The 25,396-nt window shown below is 56.4% G+C and overlaps 1 protein-coding gene across 1 annotated transcript; it reads left to right on the plus strand.

Annotated features, from left to right (window-relative positions):
* The first annotated feature begins 1,992 nt into the window (after nucleotides 1-1,992).
* Nucleotides 1,993-16,334, plus strand: CTSH (cathepsin H). Its single transcript, XM_077874605.1, has 12 exons — nucleotides 1,993-2,135; nucleotides 5,676-5,707; nucleotides 6,292-6,397; nucleotides 7,568-7,638; nucleotides 8,174-8,278; nucleotides 10,384-10,470; nucleotides 11,101-11,156; nucleotides 12,187-12,268; nucleotides 13,317-13,385; nucleotides 14,299-14,405; nucleotides 15,175-15,300; nucleotides 15,965-16,334. Exons 1-12 carry the CDS (start codon nucleotides 2,045-2,047, stop codon nucleotides 16,038-16,040), a joined length of 1,008 nt encoding a protein of 335 aa, XP_077730731.1. The 5' UTR covers nucleotides 1,993-2,044; the 3' UTR covers nucleotides 16,041-16,334.
* The last annotated feature ends 9,062 nt before the right edge of the window (nucleotides 16,335-25,396 follow it).

The following is a 25,396-nucleotide window of genomic DNA, read 5'->3' on the forward strand; positions in this document are numbered from 1 at the left end:
CAAAGGACGGCGCCCATATCCGGGACGAGTCACTACATAGTGCAAAGCACCTGCCTGGGTCACACAGCAAATCTGCAGGACTAGAGCCAAACACTAGTCTCCAAGTGACCAAGCCAGAGCCTTCTGCACTGCAGTGCAGACCCTCTGGAGTGACCTGAAAAGGAGGGTCACTGGGGACCCAGCACGGGGCAGGGGCGGGGGCAGGGGAGCCTGGGTCTGAGATCATCATGGCCCTCTGTCAGGCTCCAGGCAACAGGATGAGAAGGTGAGGTGCTTCCTGCCTACCCAACGGATGAGACACCAGCAGAGAGAAGACACTTCTCTCTAGGCCAGTGCCTTAACTGTGCAAACAACAGGCAGGGTATTTTCGGAGACCCGTGGCTCCAAATGCACCCAGAGGGGCATCCGAACACAGACAAAATCATCAATTGACAAAGAGCTGCTCTATCTGCGAAGATGGTGTCTGTGAGCTCGGGCTGCTGGCTCTCCCACCGCCAGTGTCCACCTGCTGCACCCCCTGCTGCACTGAAAGATCCCCCAGAGGCCCCTTAAGGGCACATTCCTGGGCTGCCCCCACCAGTCAGATCCCAAGAGAGGGCCTAGGGACCTATTCCCCTGGGGCCTCAGAGGCACAGGCTGGGCTGAGCACTTGGGAGAGAAAACCTCCTATGGAGGGAGAGACAGGAGGGAGAGGGGAGGGGGAAGGGGAGGAACTGGGAGTGGGGAGCTGGGACAGGCCAGCCCCACTAGCTCTGACCTCACCAAAGTGCCTCTGGCTGCAAAAAAGATCAAACCCGGGCTCAGACTCCCTCTGCACACTTGCTGGGAGAGCTAAGAAAAATGTTAGGGTTCAGATCCCACAGCTAAGAATGAATTCTTGGACATCTTTGGTGTGAAAGCTCATGACAGAACCTGTGGGCAGGGAGAGCTGCCCTGGGGGCACAAGGAGATGCTCCTTGTAGACTTGCAGGTGGGGAGGAGGTCAGGGAGTGACAAGGTTCCCAGGACCCTGAGGGGGCCAGCTATTGTTGGGGAAGGTCATTTGTTATCGGCTAGTAAAATCCTAGTCATGAGACCCTTCAGAAGTGCATGGGGCCACATGCTTGGGGGATGACAGCCAGCATGTATCCTGGGGGTGGAGATGAAGGAGGTTTCCTAAGGAATCCTGGGGGGTGGGACCAGGTCAAGCCTGTTGCCCTTCGCCAAGTGTTCTGGAGGAAGCCCCCTTGCCCCGGGGACCAGGGCTTTTCCGGGCTGCTGTCGGCAGTAAGAACACTTATCTTCCCACATCTGTGACCACCCACTCTGGGGCCTCGGTCTCCCCATCTGTAAACCAGGAGTGGAGAGAGGGAATGTAGGTGAAGAACCAGCCCCTGGGTACCTGGTTGCAGGCCTCCCCCCCCACACACACTAACAGTCCTCGGTCCCTCAGCTTGAAGCGTTCCTCCTTCTATTTGTGTCTCACAAACTCACATTAAGGTCTCCCGCCTTTCTGCACATTTGCTGGAGACACGACAAGGCCCTGAAGCTAAGACGACTTTCTCACCACTTGGAGCAAAACGCCTGTTGTGGGAGAGGCCGGGAGGGAAGGGGAGGGGTGGGGGGTGGGGGGTGGGGAGGTGAGCCTCACCAAACCCTGCTGACTCCTCCCTCCACTCCTGAGTTCATTCTGAGGGAGGAGGGACACCCCGGGGACTGGGCCTAAGGAGGACCCGAGAGGGGCGCTGGGGGGGCACAGGGAGTGCTCCGGGGGTGGAGGGCTCCGGGGTCAGGGGGGTCAGGGAGGGGCGTTCCGGGGATGGAGGGGGCAGGGGAGGCTCCGGGGTGGGGGGCGGGCTCCGGGGGGCCGGGCAGAGGCAGAGAAACGGGGAAAGGGGGGTGGGGCCCCGGGGTGAGCCCTGGGAGAGGACTCGGAGGCGCGGGCGGTGACCTCCCCGCAGCCCCGCCCCGCCCCGGGAGCCCCGCCCCTCCCTCCGCCCCGCCCCCGCCGCCGCCGCCGCCTCCTCCCCGGCGCCCGCAGCCAGTCCGCCGCGGAGCCGCCGAGATGTGGGTCGCGTTCCCGCTGCTGTGCGCGGCCGCGGGGCTCCTGGGACTCCCGGCCTGCGGCGCCACGGACGCCTCCGCGAGCTCCTTAGGTACCGGGAGGGGGCGCCGCGGAGAAGGGGCCTCGCCGGGCGGCTCGGTCCCCCGAGGACGGGACCGGGGCAGAGGGACACGGCCTGCCCGCCCCGGGACCGAGGCCTCCGCCGGGGGGGACCCGGGGCCGGGCGGGAGAAGGTGCAGGAGCCGGGGGGCGGGGGGGCGGCCCGGTGCCTAAGCGCCCCGCGGGGTCCTAGAGGACTGTGGCGGGGCCTCTGCCAGCGTGCGCAGGGACTTTCCAGCCTTTCTCGCAGCCCCTGGGGATCCCCGGCTGCCCCGAGAGGCTCTGTGGGATGGCCGGCTGCGCTTCGGCGGGTCTGCACACCTGATGTAAGGTCGGCCAGGTCCCGCATCAGGCCGCCCCGCGCGCCACCTGCACAGCGCCCGCGCCGGCTCCGTGCTGCCCTCGCACCCCTTACACTGCTGGGGCTGCGAGCACCTGCCCGGGCTGGAGGCCCTGCCCTGCGGCCCCCCTACCCTGCTGCGGCCCACCTCAGCCCTCCACCCCCTGGGCTCTGAGCTCACTGCCCAGCTGCCCTCCTCACCCTGGGCACAGAGTTGCCAAAGCACAGCCTGGAGACAGGACACAGATTGCTGAGGCTGAATCTTCTCCGCTGCGAATCTTGCCTCACTCCTCTCTACTCAAATACAAGAAAGCCCCCCAGGTCTGCAAGGAGGCCGGCAGACGGGCAGCTCCAGGCCAGCCCCAACCTGAAGAAAATCCAGTGCCCCCAGGCTTGGCTTCACCCTCCCATGTGGGCTGTGCGGATGGGGGTTGGCCCTAGAAGCCATCCTAACCCCAGAGCAGGGCTCTGAAAGCTTTTCCTGCCTAGGGCCAGAGAGTAAATACTTTAGGTGTTGTGGCGGCACAGAGTTTGTAGCAAGTACTTCGCTCCGCCCTGGAGAGCAGCCCCAGACAGGATGCAAATGAATGAATGTGGCTGTGTTCCCAGAAACTTTTATTTATGGATGCTGAAATGTGAATGTGGATGATTCTCAGGTCTTACAAAATGTTGTATGTTTCTTTCAATCATTTAAAAGTGTAAGAAGACATTTTTCAGTTTGCCATAGTTTGCTGACCCCTGCCCCCAGACAGGGCGGACATAAATATAGTTTGTCCAGAAGCACAGTGGATTTGAGATGTGTCTGTCTGAGGTTGGGGCCCCGGGCTCACCAGCAGAGCCTTCCGGCCCAGCCCCCAGGGCATCTCAGCTCTTATTTCCACTGACCTCCTGTGAACGAGAAATAGTCCTGAGTGTCATACCTGCCATACTTGTTGCTTTTGAAATATCCCAGAGGGGAAAGCTGGCCAGTTGTCCTGAACTCTGTCCTGCTTGAAGTCCTGCTGAGTGGAGGTCCATCTCCTCTGTAGCCACCAACTGTAGCAGGGCCCGGTGACCAGGACTGGAATCCTCCAAAACCCTTTGCAGGATTGTAGTGGAGAAATCGGTGTTTCTTTCCTGCGGAAAGTGACTCTAGCTCGGTTTCTAGAATAGGGAGGTGTGTGACCCACAAGGGAAGTTAGACTGCTGAGCATCGTCTTCCGCCGGGGGGAGGGGGAGGTCCCTGGAGGAGCACAAACCCCAACAGATGTGGGTGCACGTACGGGGTTAGGGTCCAGCCCCTCCACTCCCAGACATCCTCTCTGCTAAAGCCAATCTGCACCTCTCATTTGTCCTCAATCTGAACCTCTGGTCATAAACACATCAGAGGCAGCAAAAAAATGGATGGTAACAAATCTTCCTCAAAACTCCTGCCAGTTCCTCAAGGAAACTGAAATTGAAGAAGACAGGACCTCACCAAGGTATCAGCTGATGAAGTCTTAGATGGTCAGGTGATTGGGGCATAGAAATTGAGAAACCTTGCCTTCCATTGCCGGAAGCAATAAGTAATTAGTAATCTGCTTATTTAGCAGGATTTCTTAGTCTTTTGACCTATAAAAAAACAAAGATTGGGGTGCCTGGGGGCCTCTGTTGGTGAAGCTCTGCCCTCAGCTCATGTCTTGATCCCAGGGTCCTGGAATCCAGCCCACTTCTGGCTCCCTGCTCCGCGAGAGTGGGGGTCTGCTTCTCCCTCTCCCTCTGCCCCCCACCCCACTTGTGTGCACTTGCTCTCTCTTTCTCAAATAAAATCTTTTTAAAAATTAAAAAGACCAGAATTAATACTGACCCATTAAAAAAATAGGAAATACCCATGAATCTATAAATCCATGAGGGGGGGGTTACTTAGAAAAGTCCTGTTGATCTCATTAAGAGATGCATTTCTTTTTTTTTAAGATTTATTTATTTATTTGAGAGAGAACTTGCGCATGCCCAGGGTAGGGGGACACGGGGAGAAGGAGAGAACCCCAAGCAGACTTCCCACTGAGCATGGAGGCCAACGAGGACATCCATCCCGTGAGATCAGGACATGAACCTAAACCAAGAGCTGTAAGCTTAACCCCCTGAGCCAGCCAGGTGCCCCTAAGGACGCATTTCTGATACAGGTTTATTTTTTATGTTTAACAATTACTTTTCACAATGTATATAATATATTTGAAATATTTTGATTGGTTGGGGTGTTGATGGTGAGGATTTATTCTGGATTGAATACTGGAATTCAATCCAGAATAAATTTATATAATGTTCAGAGATGCGTGAGTCACAGGAAGTAAACATAATTTTGATGTATGCTTCTTGTCCTTGTTGCATAAAAGGATGATTTGTTTCATTACTGACGGCGGGCATTAACTCAGACTGTATGCAGATTCCCTTGACTAGCTTTAAAAGAAGGATGTGGCATCCTCTTTTAAAATGATATTTACAGGGCCCCTGGCTGGCTCAGTTGGTCAGACATTGAGCTCTTCATCTCAGGGTCGTGAGCTCAAACCCCATGGTGGGCATGGAGCCTACTTAAAATTTAAAAAAAAAAAAATTGAAAAATTAAAAAGACAGTATTTACTATAAGCTGGAATACATTCTTTGTAGCCATTTAAATGTAGCCTGAAATTTTTAGATAGCTCAAAAAGATACAAGGTATAGCGGGGGTCCATCCACAAAGAGCTGGTGTCTGGTTTGTGTTCACACCGTGGGCACAGACCATGGGACAGCGCCATGTCGAATATATTGGTTGTCTGTGTCTTGAAGAAAAAATTTGCTGACCCTTGGGGATTAGATTTTTTAACTCACTTCTTTTTGAAGTATATCATACAGAGAAGTACACATATCGTTAAATACACATTTCAGTGGATTTCCACAACGTAAGCACCATTGTGTGACCAGCAGCAAGTGAAGCCATGGGGCATTGTGGGACCCAGGCCGCCCCGGGTGCCCGCTCCGGGGACAGCCCGTGTCCTGTCCAACCACAGGTTCTGTTACCGCTGCCACTGCAGTGAGAGCCTGACTTCTGCATTCTGCATCAGATAACACCATTTTTGGTGCCTTCACTGTAGTCTCGTTTCCTGAAATGCCGATCAGCTCTGAAGTGCCCTGCTTGGCTGAAGGCCCCATTCATTGCCAGGCACCCGGGCTAATGTCTTTTGTTTTTTCTTTTTACAGAGAAAGTTCACTTCAAGTCATGGGCAGTGCAGGTCAGTGGTCACCTTCTTCCTGAAGCTTTTTGTTTCTCTGTTGCCTGCTATCAAAGCTGACGGTGCCAGACTTGGGATGACGGGGAGGGATTTTCCCACCCACACCCCTGGGTCTTTCCAGACTGGGAATTGGCCAAGATGGGAAAGATTCAGTTAGGTTAACGCCTTCCAAACAGTTGTCCCCAGTGATTTTGGCAGCTGGCAGCCTTTACAGCCTGGGCACTCAGGGCCATATTTTATATTTGGATACATTGCATGCTGGCTGCAGAATTAATTGCAGAACACTGGTGCATGGGCTTTTGAAAAGTGATGATTTTTGTCCCAGACTTGAGCCAATGCCAGCTGTGGGTCACTGGAGGACCTGCATTTGGCACATTTCTTCCCCATGGCCCCAGGGTGTGTGCCTATGACCTCCTTTCACAGCTGACACCCAACAGTGTCCTGCCTCCTAACAGGGCTTTAGCTCCAAAAACTCCATTGTACGGTAGGGAAAAGCTCCACCCATCCTCTTATAAAACAAACTGTCCCCTTCTGGCGAGCCACATCTTGTTTCCCTGACTTACTGTGGCTGTGTTTCGTTTCAGCACCAGAAGAAGTACAGCTCGGAGGAGTACCTCCAGAGGCTGCAGACCTTCGTTGGCAACTGGAGGAAGATAAATGCTCACAACGCTGGGAACCACACGTTTAAAAGTACTGCGGGGCTGCCTCTCCTCCAGGCTCCGTGGGGCCACGTCTCAGAGCTGTTAGTGGCAGCCGATGCTTGGAGGCCCCCTGGGAGGGATATGGAGTGGAGGGACGGCCCGAAGCCTCCCTGAGCTGACTGCAGTCCTGGCTCTGCTGGGTCTCTGATATCCCCATGGCTGCAGGACAGGGGCGCTGAGCCCTCTGGATGGTCCTGGATTTCACAGGAGGTCTCACAGAAGCCCCACCCCATTCTTGCCAGCTGAGGGTCCCTCCTATGCTGAGTGCTGCCCTTGGATCACTGGGTGGCAGGCCCCCTTCAGCAATGTGCTCTGCACTCAGGAGCAGACTCCAAGGACAGACCTGCCCTCCGTCCAAGTCATTTCCCTAGAAGCATACACACCGCATATACACAGAGGCCTCAGAAATGTCAGCAGGGTCCACGACATTGGTATTGTGGGCAGCAAGTATAATAAAAGTTGTGCTTGAATCTCATCCCTGCCCAGTGCTCTGTGCGACCATGGGGCGGCGGGGGGTGTGGGGGGGTGGTTACATCGTCAGAGATGTGCTAGGCTGGCAGGTAGTGATGGGAAGGCTCTCCACCCTGGGCACAGGTGGGAATGCACGTGGGGCAGATATAGCGGCTCTTCACCTGAATGTCCATCAGAGTCTCCAGTGGGGTGTCTGAACCCACTCCTGGATGGGGTGCCCAGGCCCTACCACGCACTAGCCACACCTACACACCTGCCATGCAGCCCACTTGTATGCACAGGACAAGCTCCCAGGCAGTTCTTTTTTTTTTTTTTTTTAAGATTTCATTTATTTATTCATGATAGACGTAGAGAGAGAGGTAGAGACACAGGCAGAGGGAGAAGCAGGTTCCATGCTGGAAGCCTGACACAGGACTTGATCCCGGGTCTCCAGGATCACACCCTGGGCCAAAGGCAGGCCCTAAACCACTGAGCCACCCAGGGATCCCCCTCCCAGGTGGTTCTGAAGCACATGGAGCATTGACCTTGCTCTGATCAATGATAATTACATTTAAAACCTACAGAGGTGCCAGTCGCTGCAGCTGGAAATAGCACACAGGTTAACTGGGGCTGGTAATGTTTCTGTTTCTTAATCAGTGCCTTAGTAAGTGCCTCTTTGGATTTTTTTGTTTTTCCTTCTCTTTTTCAGTGGGGCTGAACCAGTTTTCAGACATGAACTTTGCTGAAATAAAACACAAGTATCTCTGGTCGGAGCCTCAGGTGGGTGTTAGTCATTGTGACCCAAGCCGACTCTTTCCACTCAGACCTTTGGAATAAGTTCAGAGTCTGCCAACTTCCAGCCGGACTCGAGCCTACCCGGCTCCGGAGGGTGGGGGGAGGAGTGCAGCTTCCTGGGGCGTCAGGTGGCTCCCAGCAGCTGCTCAAGCCATGCACACAGCCTTAGCTATGTGTGCCCCAAACTTAGGTTGCCAGAGAGAATACAGATGCACAATTAAAACTGAATCTCAGGTAGATAACAGGGTATTTTAGTGTGAATATGTCCTAAGTACTGTGCAGGACATACTTTCGCTATAGTTACTCATCGTTCATATGAAGTTAAAATTTAACTGGATGAACTGTGTTATTACTTGTGAAATCTGGCTCCCAGGACCTCACTCCCCCACCTGGGTCATGTCAGGTTGGGGCGGGATGTTGCTACAGTGATAGTCATTCTCTTGGTGATTGTTTTACTTGCACACATTTCCATCAAAAAAATTTTCTGTTCCCCTGAAAGAATTGTGTTTGGTCATTCCAGAATTGCTCAGCCACCAAAGGTAACTACCTCCGGGGGACAGGTCCCTACCCCCCTTTTGTGGACTGGCGGAAAAAAGGAAAGTTCGTGTCACCGGTGAAAAATCAGGTATGTGTGGCCATCCCCCGTCCTTCCCCAAAACATAGCCACATTCACAGACAAAACAGCAGGAAGAGAAACTCAGAACCCCAAACTGGCAAGTGTCTCCCCAACTCTGTTTCTTGTCGGCCTCCAGCTGCCTTCCTCTGCAAGGCTGTGAGCTCCCTACCTCCACAGGCTGCTCTGGAGGAGGGAGCAGTCCCTCTTGGTTGGACTGATGTCCCCCTGTACCCCCTGCCCAGAGCTCCTCAGTGGCCCCAGGGCTCCCACAAAGTCACCCGAAGCAGCAGTTCTCTGTGCCCTTCAGAGATGGGACACAGGGCCCCATTCCTTCCACCCCATGCAAGGCCTGGCCCAGCCCCTCCGGCTGGGGGATAGCAGGTGCTTAGCGAGCAGGATGACGCCAGCCTTCCAAATGACACTGGCCTCCTGGCAGGGAGTGTGTGTCCTGCTTTCTACACCCACAAAGCTACGGCCTGGGGGCTGGCTCTGTTCTGGAGAGTCTCCCCTCTGCCCACTGTGTCCCTCCCCTGGAAGTCACAGCAGCTGCCTTTCCAGAAAGAGGCCATGCTTTCCCCTTCAGAAAATGCAAGGTGCAAGCTTCCCTCCTGCAAACACTGGCTTTCGTATCAAAACGCTCCCTGGGAAACGTTTTCTCCACAGCTTCCTATCCTCTCAGGCCTGGAGCTCCTGGAGCTGGCACTCTGGACATTCACTGCAGCCCCTGGGAGCCACAGAGCAAAGCCCTCCGCCCCCCAGAGCCAGTTTTTAGACTAAGAATCCCATGACAGGTTTTTTGTTTGTTTGTTTGTTTTTTAAGATTTATTAATTAATTTATTTATTTATTAATTAATTTATTTATTTGAGAAAAAGAGAGCACGAGCAGGGGGAGGGTAAGCTTCTTCTGTGGAGAAGCAGGCTCTCTGCAGAGTGCAGAGCCCAACATGGGACTCAGTCCTCGGACCCTGAGATCACAATCTGAGCCGAAATCAAGAGTCAGACATGTAATCAACTGGGCTGCCCAGGCGCACTGAGAATCCCATGACAATTTAAAGCCATGAGTTTTCTGTGTAGAAGCCTGACTGTGCTCACTGTTGGGACAGGGAGGTCTGTCAGGAATGTTCCAGGGCCTTCTGGGGAGCCTGGGCCACCAGGTGCAGGGCTGGAGCAAGGTGGTGGCTATGGCCACCGTGCGGATGTAGACACAGCAGCAGAATCTGACATTAGCTCGGCAGCCCCGCATGCTTCTCGGGTCACAGAGGAGCAAACCAAGGCTGAGGGCTGGCCTGGCGTCCAGATGGATGGGGGTACAGGGGGCTGCATGCCAGGTGTCTGCCTCTCTCAGCCAGAGAGCCTCAGACGGGGTCACCCCCGTACTGACAGGAGGATGTGGGAGGAAGGGACCAGGGGGGCCCTCCAGGACAACACCAACCTCCTGAGGGCAGGGCAGGGGCTGGATGTGAGAGAGAGTCGAGAGGTAGAACCACCTGTGGAGGGAGAGATGAGACGGGTGGGCCATCTCAGATGACCAACGGGGTGGAGGTGGAGAGGCCGGAGCTGACCCCCTGGCTCGCACAGCTGTGCTTGCTGGGCTGTGAATGGGCAGGTGGCAGCAGGCTCTGGCAAGTTCAGGGGCTGCTGGTGACTGTGGAGGGCAGGGGGTGGGCAGGCGCGGCAGCCCGGCAGTCAGGTGTCTGGGCTCGATGGAGGTGAGGGCTTGAGGGGTTAGTTTGTTAGGACTGAGCAGAATGAGGTTGGAGGTGGAGTGGTGGTAGAGAAGGTTCTGGAAACAGGATGTGGGTGAGTCCTGCTCAGACACCGTGGAGAGAAGAAGAGCCTGTGTGAGGTTCAGCCATAGAAGGAAAGCAGAAGATCACAGGATGGGGGTCATCCTTGCAGGGCAGTGGGCTTGGTGTGTGAGGGGCCGGGGCTGGGAAGGTGCTGGTGGTCAGCGGCTCCTGCTCCGTTATGGGCCTCAGTCCTGTCACCTGTTAACCCAGACGACCTTGGCCGCATAGGGCCTGATGGTCCACATGGATGGGAGCCCACTTTTCTCGGGCCTGCGTCCTGGTGTTCTTGTTACCGACCTCCGACCTCTGTCCCGGCCTCTCTAGGGCAGCTGTGGCAGCTGCTGGACCTTCTCCACCACGGGGGCCCTGGAGTCCGCCATCGCCATCAAAAGTGGGAAGTTGCTCTCTTTGGTAAGCAGCCCGCCCCCGGGGTCACCTGCTGAGGTCATGGCTCTGCCCTGAGGCCTGACAGAGAGGGCCAGGTATGCCATCGGGCTCCTTTAGAGCTTCGGTGTAGATGTGGTTTCCACTGGTCATCAGGCATCTCCCCCTCGTGGTCATTCGGCCTGTGAAACTGAACGCACGTTCTAGAATGACTGAGGCCACCTGCGGCCTTTGGAGAGCAGAGCCTGGGAGGCAGGCTTCTAGGAGCCAGTCCTGCCCGAGCTGCCTGGCTGTCTTCCCCGAGGGCAGGGCCAGGGCCCATGTGTCCAGCTGCTGAGCTCACAGCAAGGGATGAGGGTGGGTGGGGGTCCCCAGCGGGGCTGTCCCCTCCCACTCCCACTCGCCACTGTAGGCATGTGCGCCTCCCAGCCGTGTGCACCAATGGGCAGCACCCTCACCCCCCTGCTTGGCTGCCCCAGCGGCTGACCCCTCCCTCCATGTGCCAGCTGCTGGTCCCTGCCTCGGCAGCTTGACGTCTGGGGCATCTGGACATGGGGCTGATGGGGCCACAGGGGTGTGCTGCGGGGAAGGCTCAGCACCCCGGGCCAGAGCCTCCAGTGGTCTCTACCCTGCTCACCACACTGTGTGTCCCTCCAGGCAGAGCAGCAGCTGGTGGACTGTGCCCAGAACTTCAACAATCACGGCTGCCAAGGGTACGTCCCTGACCGACAGGCCCTCCCGGGGTCCCTCTCCTGCCCCACAGATTGCTTCTGTCGGGTATAGCATGTGCCGACCGCTGCCCCGTCCCAGGTCACAAAGGAGATGGTCACCCTCAGGTCCTGCAGCCAGAATGTGACAGAGTGTGACCCAAGCCCAGGCCACTCTGCTCCCGAAATCTGCCCTCCATCCAGGGTGTCCCCCCCGGCCTCACCACAGTGCAGGTGGCCTCAGCAGCCCCCACAGCCATGGCCAGGTGTCTGCCTGGCCCTTCCACACAGTTAAAGTTCCGAGCAGCCCCACCTGGCCATCAGAAGTGGTAAAAGTGCTCGTGCTGATGGCTGTGTCTTTACTGCGCCTGTCTCCTCGGCCGGTCCTTAACATCGTCATCAGGGGTTTATTTGCTCGTGTGTCTGGTGTCCATGGCCACTGTCCTAGTGCATGCATGCGTCCGGCCTGGTTCTTCCCCCTCATGGCCCATTTCTGGGGAGGGACATCCTTGGGCTCCATGTGTAAGGGGGGGCTCCCTGTGCTCTGGTTCATGTTTTCAAGCACTCCACATGTGTGACTGAGCACCTACATGTGGCTGGGCCCTGGGGACACGCAGCCAACAGAGCATACAGAGCTGATGTTCTAGCTGCCTAGACCCAAAATAGCGTGCTGTGGGTCAGGGGGTGACTAGTGCCAGGGTCAGGAGCGGAGGGGACAGGGTGTGGGGGTGCTGGGAGCTGTGGCTGGACGGCCATGAGTGGCTCCCTGCTCTCAATGACAACATCGGCCACACGGGCTTGATGGGAGTGGTCAGGAAGTCCTATTTCTAGAGCACCTGCTGGTGGGGGCCCAGGGGGCATGATGGTGGTGGATACCCAGAGCTGGGCAGGTCCCTTACCCCAGAGGGGGCTGGCCTGGGGTCCCTACGGCGTCTGAGAGCTCCCTGTTCCCCTGACGTGTGCTTCCTGGGTCTGAGGAGCTTGGGGCCAGGGCCAGGCCAGTCCGGGTGGGCAGCCCTGTGTGTGCTTCCTGCAGGGGGCTCCCCAGCCAGGCGTTCGAGTACATCCGCTACAACAAGGGCATCATGGGTGAAGACAGCTACCCCTACAAGGGCCAGGTAACTGGGGGCTGCCGCAGCTTCATAGTCTTGGCCAGCGGGACTGGCCAGCGCCATCCCCTTCAGCCTCACAGAGCACCAGGACGGGGTGGGGGGGACCCCCACGCCCTTGAGCTGTAGCCCGTCCCCTCCCACCAGAGTCATCTGCATCCACCAAGCCCTGCCCACCTGCTGTTCCCAATCTCCTGGGTCCCCCACACACACTAAGTATACCAGGGCGCCCACCTCCGCTGCCCTTCCCGCCCAGCACCACAGCCCATGGGGTCAGTCTCAGGCTGACCACACTCTCTGGCACCTGCACCCTCTCTGCCCACAGCCATCTTTCCCCCAGACCTGTGGCTCTGCCTGCATTTCTGCTCACCAATAAGCAACACCAGCCCCCCGAAACCTGCTGGCCACTGGCAGGCTGTCTGAGGGTGATTCCCACCGCAGACCCTCACTCAAGTTCTGCCTCCCAACCATCGGGACCCCACAACTGTTCTGTGGGTTCACCCACGTCTCCGTCTCCATCATCCAGCTCTCCTGGGGCTGCCGAGTGGGCTCTCGGACCTGGCTCTGACCACTCACCTGCCTTATGCAGGATGCTTCAGAGGCTGTTGGGGGCCTGCCCTCTCACCTGTTGTCTCGCCTCTCATAAACCTTGGGCTCCAGCCCAGCCACTTGCTGGTTCCCAAACACCACATCGTGCCTCTTGCCATCCCCACCTTCTGTGCTTGCTCTTTCCTCCACGTGACCTGCCTCTGCACCTGCCTTGTGTCTGGGAATGTCTGTGCACTAGCACCTCTTTCCCCTGCCAGGCAGCTCATGCTCACCTCCAGTTCTCCCCAGGTCCCCCAGGCTCCCATAGGCCCACCTCTGCCAAAGCAGTGCTGGGCTCCTATGAGCTCCTTGAGAACAAGGATGCCCCTGACCCTCTCTTAAGTGACCCCATGATCCCCTGGCACTCAGAGCTTTAGCTCTGCAGACATTATCAAATGGCATGGCATGGGGGGGTGGCCCTAACCCTCAGCCTGGGGCCGATCCCCCTAACTTGTGCTGCCCTGCACAGGACGGTGACTGCAAGTACCAGCCCAGCAAAGCCATTGCTTTCGTGAAGGATGTAGCCAACATCACCATTGTGAGTACCGGCCCTTCTCTGCAACGGGCAGCGTGTTCTCATGAGGAGGCCAGCGTCCACTGCTGTCCACTGGCCAGAGGGCACAGCAGGGCAGCCTCCCCTGGCGGCAGATCACTTTGACTGGACAGTCTCCATTATCGGGGCATCCCAGCCACAGTGGTGGCAGCAGGTGGGAGGTGGGTGAGACAAGCACCAGACGCTTGGGCTCTGACCTGGGTCTGTGCGGGACTCTGGTCTGGTCTGTTTTCTCCTTTGTAAAACGCAAGCAGGAATCCCCATCCCAAGGAGCAGAGTGTGAATGTGTGACATCAGCGTGTGTGTAAGCGATTGAATGCAAGTTGGAGGATGACTGTTAGGTTATGTTTGTTACTGTTGTTAGTAACAAACAACCCCAAAGTGTGGAGTTGGTGTCTCCCACGTGGTGTGGCTGTTGGTGTAGGCGGGGCTGCCCTCCATGTGACTCTCTTCACTCCAGGATGCAGGCAGGGGATCGGAGTGGCCAATTTTGCTGGCTTTGTGGGGGCAGGGCAGGGGGAGTCACAGGGGCATGTAGGGGGACCGCAGCAAATGGGTGGGAGGAGCCCAATGAGCTGTATACCTGCACCGTGGCCTCTACTCTAAGGTGGGGCGTTCCCTAGAAAGAAAGATGACCCGCAGACCCCACCAGCAAAGGGGAGGGAGGTCACAGGAGAGTCAGGGTGTCAGAGGAGGGACCCGTAAGCCAAATAACCCAAAGGAGCCTGGCCGTTCTGGCACAACCCCGCTATCTGCTGTGAGGAGGGGGCAGCCAGCCCCTTGGTGGCTTCTCAGTCCAACACAAGATGCCTGCACTGCCCCGGACCCCCATCTCTACCTCGGGGCAGAAAGCCAGCCAGAGGGGGGCAGAGAGGTGACAGAGACTGTGTGTCCACAGAATGACGAGCAGGCGATGGTAGAGGCGGTCGCCCTGTACAACCCCGTGAGCTTTGCCTTCGAGGTCACCAGCGACTTCATGATGTACAGGAAAGGCATCTACTCCAGGTGAGCCAAGGGCCCCCCGCAGGCAGGCCTCAGGGCCCGGCTCTGAGCCTGGCCACACTTGCACAACACCAGCCGTGGGTGTCTGCGGCTCTTGGGGTGGGAATGGGGAGGGCAGACCCAGGCCAAGGGCAACGCACTCTCCATCAGCCCAGGAGCTACCTCCAGTTTGAGAGCAGTGGGGGGTGGGCACGTAGCTGCTCTCAGGATGCTGGGCTGGGGGCTCCCCCAGCAACCTGGAACGGGGCCCAGGACCATCCCACCATCCGACGTCGTGGCCCTGCAGAGACTCCGATCCGTGTCCTCCCTGGCCTCGCGCTGTCCCAGACCCCGCCACCAGTCCATCCTCCATGCGGAGTCAGAGTCCCCCTGTGAAGCACTCTCTGGCCATGCCACTTTCTGCTGCTCCTGTGTCCCCCTGTGGTCCAGAGTCCGCTGGGCAGGGGACCCTGGTGGTCTGGGCCTCCGTTCTCTGAACCCATTTCCCAGAGAAACACAGCTGCGCTGCCCATTGGACCCGCTGCCCACCGCAGCCACACGGGGGGTTTGTGGCATTGGACATGTTGCCCCCTCCTGGGACCCTGTCCCCGCGGCGCTGACCCCTCCTGTTTGCTCCCTGCCAGACATGGCTTCTTGAGGCTGATGGCCCGCAGCAACGGGGCCGATTGATTCCTACCGGCCGTGCCTGGAACCGCTGCTCCATGGGGCCAGTGGCATCAGACAGCTGCTGTCATCTTTCCCGTGGGTTCAAGCCTTTCTTTTCCTTTTCCAGCACTTCCTGTCATAAAACTCCAGATAAAGTGAACCACGCAGTCCTGGCTGTTGGGTACGGAGAGCAGAACGGAATACCCTACTGGATCGTGAAGAACTCGTGGGGCCCCCAGTGGGGCATGAACGGGTGAGCCACTTCGGGCAGGGCACTGGGAGGGGCGCCACCGCTGGAGTCTGGGGGCCTGGCTTGGGGGGGGCGGCGGGGCTTCTCCCTCAAGGACACATGTGGCTTCAGAGCCGGGGCAGGGGCAGGTCACCTGGCCAGCTGAGCCCCAGGGCAGGCCAGGGCAGGAGCCTGAGGCTAAGATGCCCCCACGCAGCCCCCTCCTGCCCTGGCCCCCACATCGGAAGGATCCTGTGCCAGACATGAGGGTCCCTTGTCCCAGGAGGGTCTGGCCGGGGGCTGGCATGGCTCAGCACGGTGCCACGGCTTGGAGGGCAGGTTGGAAGAACCTGGGCCACAGGCGTGCCTCAGACCATGAGCACCCGACCTGGGGAGGGGGCTGGAACCGGGTGCCGGGGTGTCCGCCATCAGACTGCGTGCCCTCAGGGTCCCGGTGATGATTAAGTAACTAGCTGAGGGCCGAGTCGGGAAGTTGTAGGGAAGTGGGATGGACGCAACGTGGTAGCCACAGGGAGGGAAGAGAAAGCCCGTCAGTTCAGGTCAGGGGTTTCCTGGGTGTTCAGCAAGCCAGGCCATCGCCCCTGGAGTCAGAGCTCGTGTACAGCATCCTAGGAAGGTCCGCCGTGAGGCAGCCCCAGCCCGTCCCCAGCTCGCTCTGTCTGCCCAGGTACTTCCTCATGGAGCGTGGGAAGAACATGTGTGGCCTGGCCGCCTGCGCCTCCTACCCCATCCCCCTGGTGTGAGCCGCCGCCCGGGCCGGCGCTGGAGTCCTGCCCTGGAGGAAGGGGCCCGGGACCCCCAGGGCCCTCACCCCCATGCCGTGCCCTGAGGCCTGAGGAAAATGAGGAAGAAGAGCCCACCGAACGAGCGACAAGCCTACCACGTCTCCCACATGAAGGTGGCCGCCAGCTGTGTGCCTTCAACACTCCATTCACGCACTTAAACCCAACGGCCAAGAATAGTCTTTATCTCCCACATTTGGAGAGCACCCCTGTCTTTCCTGTGATCTGTATTCAATAAACATTTGGTGAACTCCTTCCGGGCCGGGTCTGTGCTGTGTGCTGCGACCTCACGTGACCCAGGCCTACTCTGTCCTCGGGGCTTGCATCCCCCAGGAGGGAGGAGGCCTCCAGAGCCGCCTGGCTGGGAGAATGGTGCAGGTGCAGGGGTCACTGTGCACCACGCGGGGGCCCAGGAGGAGGAGCAGGTGGGACTTGGGACCTTGGCAGGTTGCACCCCAGACGGGGGCAGCTGCGGAGGCCAGAGGGACCGTGCCAGGCTCAGAAGAGGCAGGATTTGGACCCAGACACCAGCCTGGAAGCTGTACCTCCCCATGTGGCCTCCCTGCCAGGACCGCCTGCCCGTCCTCTCCAGCCCCTTGCCCTGAACGTGCCTGGTGCTCCTGCCAGCTTCACACCATCCTTTCCCTTTGAGGACACTGTGGGGTTTTTTTGATAACAAGCTTTATTTAGAAAATACCCATATGGTTTTAATCCATTAGAAAGTTCCAGTAATATGAAATGTTGCAACAATAAATCAAGACCAACAGTTGTGAAACAAAAGCCTATTTCCTTAATGCAATAGAGTCCTAGATGCACTGTCTGTGACATAAGAGGCGCCCAGGAGCCCAGGAGCACATTGTTGCTGATCACCTGTCTGCAAGGCCTGGCCACCGCATGGGGGCAATAAACCAAATTAAAGTCCACAGACAGTGTGATAATGTGACCACAAACATCCAAGAGAGACAACAGAAAAGCTCAGAACAAACTGATCAGAAAGTGCCTGGTTCCCAGACACCAGAGACACAAAAATCAACAAAACCCAGAAGAAAAGCATGTGGCCCCATAGCAACAACGCTGGTCACCAGGAGTAACCATCAAAAATAACAGACGTCTATAGACTAAGAAAACGACACAATTATGAAAAGCGAAAGCATGGCCTGAATAAATACGGCAGCATGCCGTATTTTTGAGTGGAAAGAAAGAACACAAATAAGTGACTCTTGCCCAAAATAAAAACATGGGTTTGGTACGTTTCCAAATAAAATGTCACTAAAAGGGCAGCCCGGTGGCTCAGCAGTTTAGCGCCGCCTTCAGCCCAGGGTGGGATCCTGGAGACCCGGGATCGAGTCCCATGTCAGGCTCCCTGCATGGAGCCTGCTCCTCCCTCTGCCTGTGTCTCTGCCTCTCTCTTTCTCTCTGTGTGTGTGTGTGTGTGTGTGTCTCGTGAGTAAATAAATAAAATCTTTCTTTAAAAGTGTCAATAAAATTGATACTTTCCATTTGTCTGAGGGGAAACAGGACACGGTGGTTAGGAGGATTTTATAAATAAGCAATGGGAATGAGGTCTGCACTTGAAAGCGTACCCCAGCTAAGAACACATAATCGCCCAGAGTGCACAAAATAAGAATTCGGTGCATAAGGAACAGGTGGACAGATCAACTTTTACCACTCAGTAAAAGGTGCTAGGAAATTGAGCAACTATTTGGAAAAGCAATTTAACCTAAATCTTCTCCTGTGCTTTTTATAATAAACTTTTAAATTTTGTAAGAGTTTCAAATTTAGAGAGTTCACATGAAGACGGTATCGAGAGTTTACTTATGTCTCACACCTGGTTTTCTCTGTTACTGTCTCAGGATGGAAGGATGGCCTATTTATCAAGATTAATGAACCAACAGAGGACAAGAGGTGACCACCAGTCTCTTGTAAATGGGGCTGCAAAGGTCAATCCCGGACCCTTTGTTCGGTTAGCAGACCTCTGCTGCTGTCAGCTGTATGCGGCCTACCCCACCTCCACCCCACCAGGCACCAGGGAGCACACAAGGATGTTCTGGGCATCCTGCGTGAAGCAGGAAAAAGGGCCTATTAGGGTTTGAAGAGAGGAGTGGACAAGGCCACATCCCAGTGTGACAAATCCCCTCCACAGGCTCTGGACCTCCAGAGATCCAGAAGAGAGCCTGGTGTGAAGTAGGTGCAGCCCCACTGGTTATTTGTCAGGGTCCCCATCAGCCACCCCTCTAAAGGCAGGCCTAGGCTCGGCTCCAGAGGCCTGAGTCCATAGGACACACCTTTGGCCCCAAGGAGCTCCCTCACTGGGGTAAAAGACAACAAAGGAAAAATAAAACCAAACAAAAACAGTGAAAAGTCAGTTCAAGACATTACAGTTCAAGACATTACAAGAAAAAACTTCAGAGTGATATCATTTTGTTGTTGTAGATGCAAAAATCCTCAACAAGATACTGAATGCAAACAAAATCCAGCAACATATGAAAAGGATTCTGTATCGTGAGCAGGTGGGGTTTATCCCAGGAATAAATGGTTGGCTCACCATATGAAAATCAATAAAATACACTGTATATCAGTGAAGGACAGAAACTGCATAATCCTCGCTCTAGACAGAAAGAGCTTTTTTTTTTTTTTTTTTTAAACAATCCAACATCCTTTCATGACAAAGGCACTCAGCAAACTGGTCATGGAAGGGGAACTTCCTCAACCCAATGAGGGCGTCTATGGAAAACCCAGAGCTAACGTCACCTTCAGTACGGAAAGCTTCCCCCCTGAGATGCTGTCCTTGCCCCCTCTGTTCCACGTTGTCCAGGAGGTTCCAGCCAGGGCCGTTCAGCAGATGGAGATGTCTCAGCCACCAGATCATAGAGGAGAAGGTAAACTACCTCTGTGTGCAGAGAACATGATCTTGTACGTAGAAAATTCTGAGGAACACACACCCCAAAGAACCACTGGTGTCAGCCCATGACTTTGGCAGTGCTGCAGGATATGTTTCTATAGCCACCGACAGCCCAATTTACCATAGAATCAGCAAGAATAAAAATCTTAGGAAGAATTTAACAAGGGACGTGTAAGACTTACTAAAAACTATAACATTGTATCAAAAGAAATTAACATCTAGGAGTACCTGGGGGGCTCAGTTGGTTGAGCGTCTGCCTTTGGCTCAGGGCACGATCCCAGGGTCCTGGGATGGAGTCCCGCATTGGGCTCCCCGCAGGGGACAGACGTACAGATCGATGGGTTGGAATTGAGAGACCAGACAGAATCATACAGTCATGGCTGATTTTCAACAAGGACACCAAGATAATTCAATGGGGAAAGAATCATCTTTTTTTAAGCCGGTGGTCCTGGGACAGCTGGACGTCCCCAAGCAGAAGAATGAAGCTGGAGCCCTGCCTCACATTGTACACAAGAATCGAGTGAAGATGCACCGCAGACCTAAAAGTGGGTGCTACCTCTGTAAGACTCAGAGAAGGGGCACGTCTTCGGGAGGCTGGATTTGGCGAGTTTCTTAGGACACCAAACACACGGGCAACAAGGGCAGCCACAAAAGATAAAGCGGACTTCATTAAAATGAAAGACTTTTGTGCTTCAAAGGAGCCTGTGAAGAAAGGACAAGGAAAACCTGAAGAAGGAGAGGAAATATTCACAGATCGTAGTGATCTGGGATTTGGAATAAAGAGATGTGTCTCAACAGTAAAGACACAACCAACCCAACTTACAAGTGGGCAAAAGATTGAAGTGGCCACCCCCCCAGAGAAGGTCAGCTGACATCACAGTCCAGCTGGGAGACGCACCAGGCGCCGTGAGGGTTGCACTCAGAGAGCCGGCAGCAGTAGGAGCGGCCGAGGACGTGCAGGGCTTGTGACCCTCGCGCACCTGCGGTGACCGTACACGGCAGGAAGTCACCCTGAAACCAGCGTGGCAGTTCCTTAAAAAATCTCACTGCGTGACCCAGCAATTCCACTCCCCAGGCAACCAAGAACGTGTCCACACAGAAATGTGCACGCGCATATTGAGAGCGGCATCGTTCATCGCTGCCAACACATGGAACAACCCACGTGTCCATCTCCCGAAACAGGTGAACAGATCAGCAAAACGTGGTCTGTCTGTATGGCAGATACCGAGCACTGGCACCTGCTACGACGGGGCACATTCTGGAAACATTACGCTCAGCCGAAGGAGCCCAACACGGAAGACACGTGTGACAAAATTCCCCCGATGAGAAACATCTGAAACAGGCAAATCCACAGAAACACCCAAGGACTGGGGGAAGGACTGCTTACGGGTCTGGGCTTTTTGGGCGGGTTCTTGGAAATGTTCTGGTATCAGATAGCGCTGGTGTTCGCACAACTTTGTACCTCTACTGAAATTCACTGTGCTGTACATATTAAAAGGGGGAATTTTATGGTATGTCAATGGTACCTAAAAAAAAGTCCAGGGACAAATGCTTTGAGGGTTTGCCTGGAATGCCACCCGTACAGATTGCCGCGGATGGCAAGACGCTTGAGCTGAGCTCTGTGGATGAGTGGGCTTTCGTGAGGAGCAATACAGACTCCACTTCATGAGAGGAGCATGTGCAAAGGCCCAGGGTGGGGCTGCGGTGACACAGCTGTACTTGGTGCCCACTGACCCGTGGGCGAGGGGACCTCGTCTGCAGAGGGGACCTGAGGCTGTGGCCTGCCCATGCCCCAGCTGTGGTCCCAGGAGAGGAGCCAGCAGGAGTGCATCTGTGGGGAGGGCTGCACTCGTCAGCAGAGGACAGGTGGATGCCACCTGCAAAGCAGCTCCAGCTCCTGTGCGAGAGGACACCCTCTCCAGGGTGGGAGCAGTGTCCACGCACAGAAGCCACCCTTCTGGGGACAGGGGTGCAGACCTACAGCGGCCCCGACCCTGAGAACGTTAAGCCTGATTGAGATGGGCGTGTGCGCAAACACGAAAGCAGCTTCCCTCTGGGTTGTCAGATTCCAGCTCAGGCCACGGAGGGGACTGGCGCTGAGGTTGCCCTGCTCTGTGCGCAGGGGCCAGCCACCCCAGGCTGCCTGCAGCTGATGATGATCCCAAGACTTGGAAATTTTAGTGCTAAAATCGTGTGCTTCCCAGGAAAACAGGCAGGTGTGTGATCGGGGCAGCCTGTCTGAATGCCCTTCCTTTAGAGTTGCCCTGATGCACACGCTGCATCGCAGGCCCATGGGGCCACCAGCCTTGCCCCTGATGGCCACAGATGTGTGCTGTGCTGGTGAAGCCTGACACGGGGCCTCGCGCCCCTGCCCACTGCCAGGAACGGAAAGGAAAGGCTGGCTTTCAGGACGGCGGGCGGGACCTGAGGAAGGCATGACACGGGGGGGGGGGGGGGGGGGGGGCGGCTTCCTCAGGCGCCAGTTCCAGCCAACCCATTTGCTAGATCACGTTGGGTGGACAACCACATGGACCCACTGCTTCTGTCCTGTGCCAGGTGCTCCTTCACACTGATGACCCCAATGCTCACCACCACCCTAGAGGAGGTCATTATCATCCTCATTTTGCAGGTGAGAACGTGACACTAGGCCTACATAATAGTGTGACGGCGCTGGGATTCAAATCCAGGTCCTGCTCTGAACCCCAAAATGGGAACGACACACCTTCCTCATGGGGTCACATAGGCTCCGAGACAGTGTCTGCAGACCGCCAGCGCGGAGCGTGGTGCACAGTGTGTGCAAATGCCTCGCTCTCCCTCCCGTTTGACATACAACCTGTACTTTCAAGGTCAAGGTGGTTTTTTTTTTTGAAGAAGGTGCAGCTTCGTTCAACAGCTTCCAAATAGGGACCCCTGGTGGCTCAGTGGTCGAGCGTTTGCCTTTGGCTCAGGGCGTGATCCTGGGGTCTAGAGATCGAGTCCTGCATCGGGCTCCCTGCATGGAGCCTGCTTCTCTCTCTGCCTGTGTGTGTCTCTGCTTCTCTGTGTCTCTTGTGAATAAATAAATAAAATATTTTTAAAAAACAACAAAAAAAAGAGCTTCCAAATAAACAGGCCGCTGGTCTTTGGGCTGTTGGTACAAAGACCATGTTCACTGCTCAGCGTCCTGGGAGCTGCATGGTCGGGCAAGGCCCGCGTCCTGGCTGCCCTGTGACCTCAGTGCCATCGAGGGCCCCACCCTCATGACCTAAGCAGCCCAGAGGCCCCCTCGTGCCTCATTGACAGAGTCTTAACAAGGCAGCACCCTGTCCCCAGGAGAGGAAGCCCAGGCTCCTGCTCCACAGCAACGAGCCCCACCCCAGCGTCGCAGGGCATCTGGCTGATAGGAAGGGTCCCTGACTCCCACCTGGGAGCAGCTGCCTAAACTCCAAGTGGAGCTTAAGCTTTTAATAATTGTTTCTTATCCAAACTGCGTCCACACAGGCAAACGGGCAGCAGACTTCAAGTATGGGCTGGAGGCTGTGTCTGTCCATCTGCAGGGCTAACGGGGGCAGTCAGGGCCAGAGGCAATGTGCCTGAGTTGCCAGGGGACCCTCAGGGGACGGCCACCGTGGGGGACAGGGATGGGGACCGGGAATCCCTGCCCTGCGGCCCCGAGGGGCACAGAGGGCACCAGAGCAGTGGGTGGGTGGCCATGACAAGGCTGAGGTGCACCCTCCCTCTCCAGGACCTGGGCAGCTGCTGTGGGCTCAGTGCCCGACATGCTCCGCTGCCCGTGTCACTGCCAGACCCCACAACCTGGACGCTGTTATGACCTCATTTTCAGACCGGGAAATTGAGGAACAGGTTAGCTAAGCAACACACCCCAAATCACAAAATTAGGAGGCAGCAGAGCCGGCTTCCCATGCCAGCCCCGGCCCCGTGGCTCTGCTGCTTCTCTGAGGATTCATAGTCCTTAGAATTCGTAAAGCATGTCGAAGTCATTCTGAGTCATGAGAACGTGCCCCGCCAGGTTGTGGGGTCTGGGCCACAGGGCAGCCATGGCGCCATCCGGCCTGGGCCTCCTCCCTTCGTCTTGCTGGGACCCCGGCTGGTATAGGGGTATCCGGAGGGGAGAATTGAAGGATACTCTCTATTTCTCTTCACAGTTCTTGGGAGATGTTGAAAATATTTTCAAGAAAGTATAATGTGAGAGTATCCACGTCGAGGCCGCAAAGAACAGAGGTTGTTGTGGGAAATCTTGCAAAGGTGTCCACGCTCCCGTGCAGCGGGCCAAGCAAGCTGTGCCGGGGAAGGGGGTTGATGAGGTCCAGAGAGGATGGATGGAGGAACCACCATCTCCCACCATCTCCTGCCATCTGAAGCTGGCCCCTGGGGGAAAGAAGGGACCCCTAGAAGGAAGGTTAGAGGCCCTGGCGCCCAACCCCAATTCACAATCTAAGTGCTCCTGGGGCCCCGAGGATGTGGGGATGAGGGAGGGTTGTTGTAGGGTATCTTGGGGCGCCGGCGTGACCCCTAGTGGGCCCAGCCCTGGGCTCTGGGGAGACCATGGGTCACCACAACCCGTCAGTGTCTCGTCTGACTTCCAGGTCCCGCAGTCAGGCCTCAGAGGGAGAATGGACAGACATCCAGAATTCCTGGACCGTTGCAGGGTGGGCATGAGGGGCAGGCATGAAGGCTGGAGTGATCATCTTCAAGTGTGGGTGGAAGTGCGGGTCGCATGCTGGGGACACAGGGCCCTGGCCCCACACGGCCCCAGCCCTTCCCCTTCCTCCCCTTCTTCCTATGCATGTTCCCCCGCCCACCCACCCATTGCTGCCTCCCCAAGCTCACTGCTTCTTCTGAAACCATTGCTTCTCCTTTCCCATTTTCAATTCCTATTTTTCTTCTTTTTTAAAAAAGATTTTTTAATTTTTACATAATCTCTACACCCAATGTGGGACTCGAAGTCACAGCCCTGAGACCAACATCCCACACACCACCAACCAAGCCAGTGGGTGCCCCTCATTCCTATTTTCGAAACTATTCTCAGCCTTCTAAGTGCTGGGACAGAGACAGCCAAGACTTAAGAGCGTTTTACTTTGGTTTCATTTTCGAAGCTTCTCCCACCAGACTCTCCCAGGAGGGCACAGGGACCCAGCAGCACACAGGTCTCCCCCTGCACACAGTGGCTTGTCCACACCAGCAGCACCACTGGCTCCTTTCTTTCCCAGGCCTGGCCTGGCCCCAGTGCGACCCAAGCAGTGGTGTCCCCACAGAAAGTTCTAGAAGGACCTGCAACACTGTCAGCGGGTGTGTTAGAACCCAGACTTAGGTCTTCTGACCACACACCTCCTGCGTCGTCAGTGCCCAGGGCTGCTGGCCACCCGCCTCCCTGCCAGGAGGGCAGCCACATGAGGCCCAGGAGCCCCTGGGGCCAACACACAGCCTCCACTTTCTCGCCGCACCAGGCCTGAGCGCCTGCGCTTCGGGGGCCAGGGGCTGGAGACACGGGGTACTCCGTACCTGCCCACCTAGCCGTGGCCTTCGTGCTGGCCTATGCCAGACCACTCAGCAGGAAGTCGCCTGGGTTAGGACTTCGAGTCAGCAGGTCGGAGGCAAGCAAGGGAGGAGCAGGTGGCAGCTGGCTTCGCTATTTGGCGGAGGAAGGACGGGGGACTGGCGGCAAACAGCTGGTTTCAGGAACCAACACAACCTTCCATGTGCACCCCAGCTGCTCCTAAGAGTCAGGCCCTAGCGGGTCCTGGGGGGCCCTGGGGGATCTTGCTCCCCGTTTCCAGGGTCCCCCCTCCTAGACCTGGAACACAGACCCTGTGAGCTCCTCTCCGTGGCACCCTCCCACTACCCCCCAGCCCCGGGCCAGTTTTTTTCAGACAGAAGCTTGCACTGAGCTGCTAAAGATGCACTCAAGTTCCTCTTTACTGTCCGGTGGTTCAAAGCCGCCAAGGGCTAGGGTGTGCGTGTGCAGAGCGTGCGTGGCCACAATGGCCACAATATCCACGAGCAGCGAGCCCGGCGTTACGACCACCCTTCATCCTGCTCTTCTGGCAACCTTTCCACTGAATTCAAAATAAAAAGTGGAGGAAAATGTTTGGTGGGCCCCCTCCACACCCCACCCCCTCACCCTGGCCAGTCCCCAAGGCGGAGGACAGGCCTCAGGTGCTCCAGAACCACGGCAAGCGCACATGGGGGTCATGGACTTCCACACACATCACCAGCAGCTCGGGTGATCCAGAGAAAACCCCCTGGCTCTCATGACCCAGCAGGGGTGCAGGGGGTGGGGTGGACCTGCCCCAAGAGCCTCTGGAGGTCTGTGGTGGGTGCCAAGACCATGCAGATGTCTCTGGGACAGGGACATTTGCTCCACCGCGGGGCAGCCTCTGGAGCCCAACCTCCTGTCGCTCAGCCTGCCCCCTCC

Source organism: Canis aureus, chromosome 2, assembly GCF_053574225.1.
Source record: "Canis aureus isolate CA01 chromosome 2, VMU_Caureus_v.1.0, whole genome shotgun sequence".
In the NCBI taxonomy this organism is placed as follows: Eukaryota; Metazoa; Chordata; class Mammalia; order Carnivora; family Canidae; genus Canis; species Canis aureus.

Excerpts from the sequence above, each read along its gene's own strand:
- CTSH (XM_077874605.1), top strand. The coding sequence starts at position 2,045 with ATGTGGGTCGCGTTCCCGCTGCTGTGCGCGGCCGCGGGGCTCCTGGGA. Across the intron at positions 14,406-15,174 it reads AGGAAAGGCATCTACTCCAG|CACTTCCTGTCATAAAACTC; the intron begins GTGAGCCAAGGG and ends TTCCTTTTCCAG. Across the intron at positions 15,301-15,964 it reads CCCCAGTGGGGCATGAACGG|GTACTTCCTCATGGAGCGTG; the intron begins GTGAGCCACTTC and ends CTGTCTGCCCAG.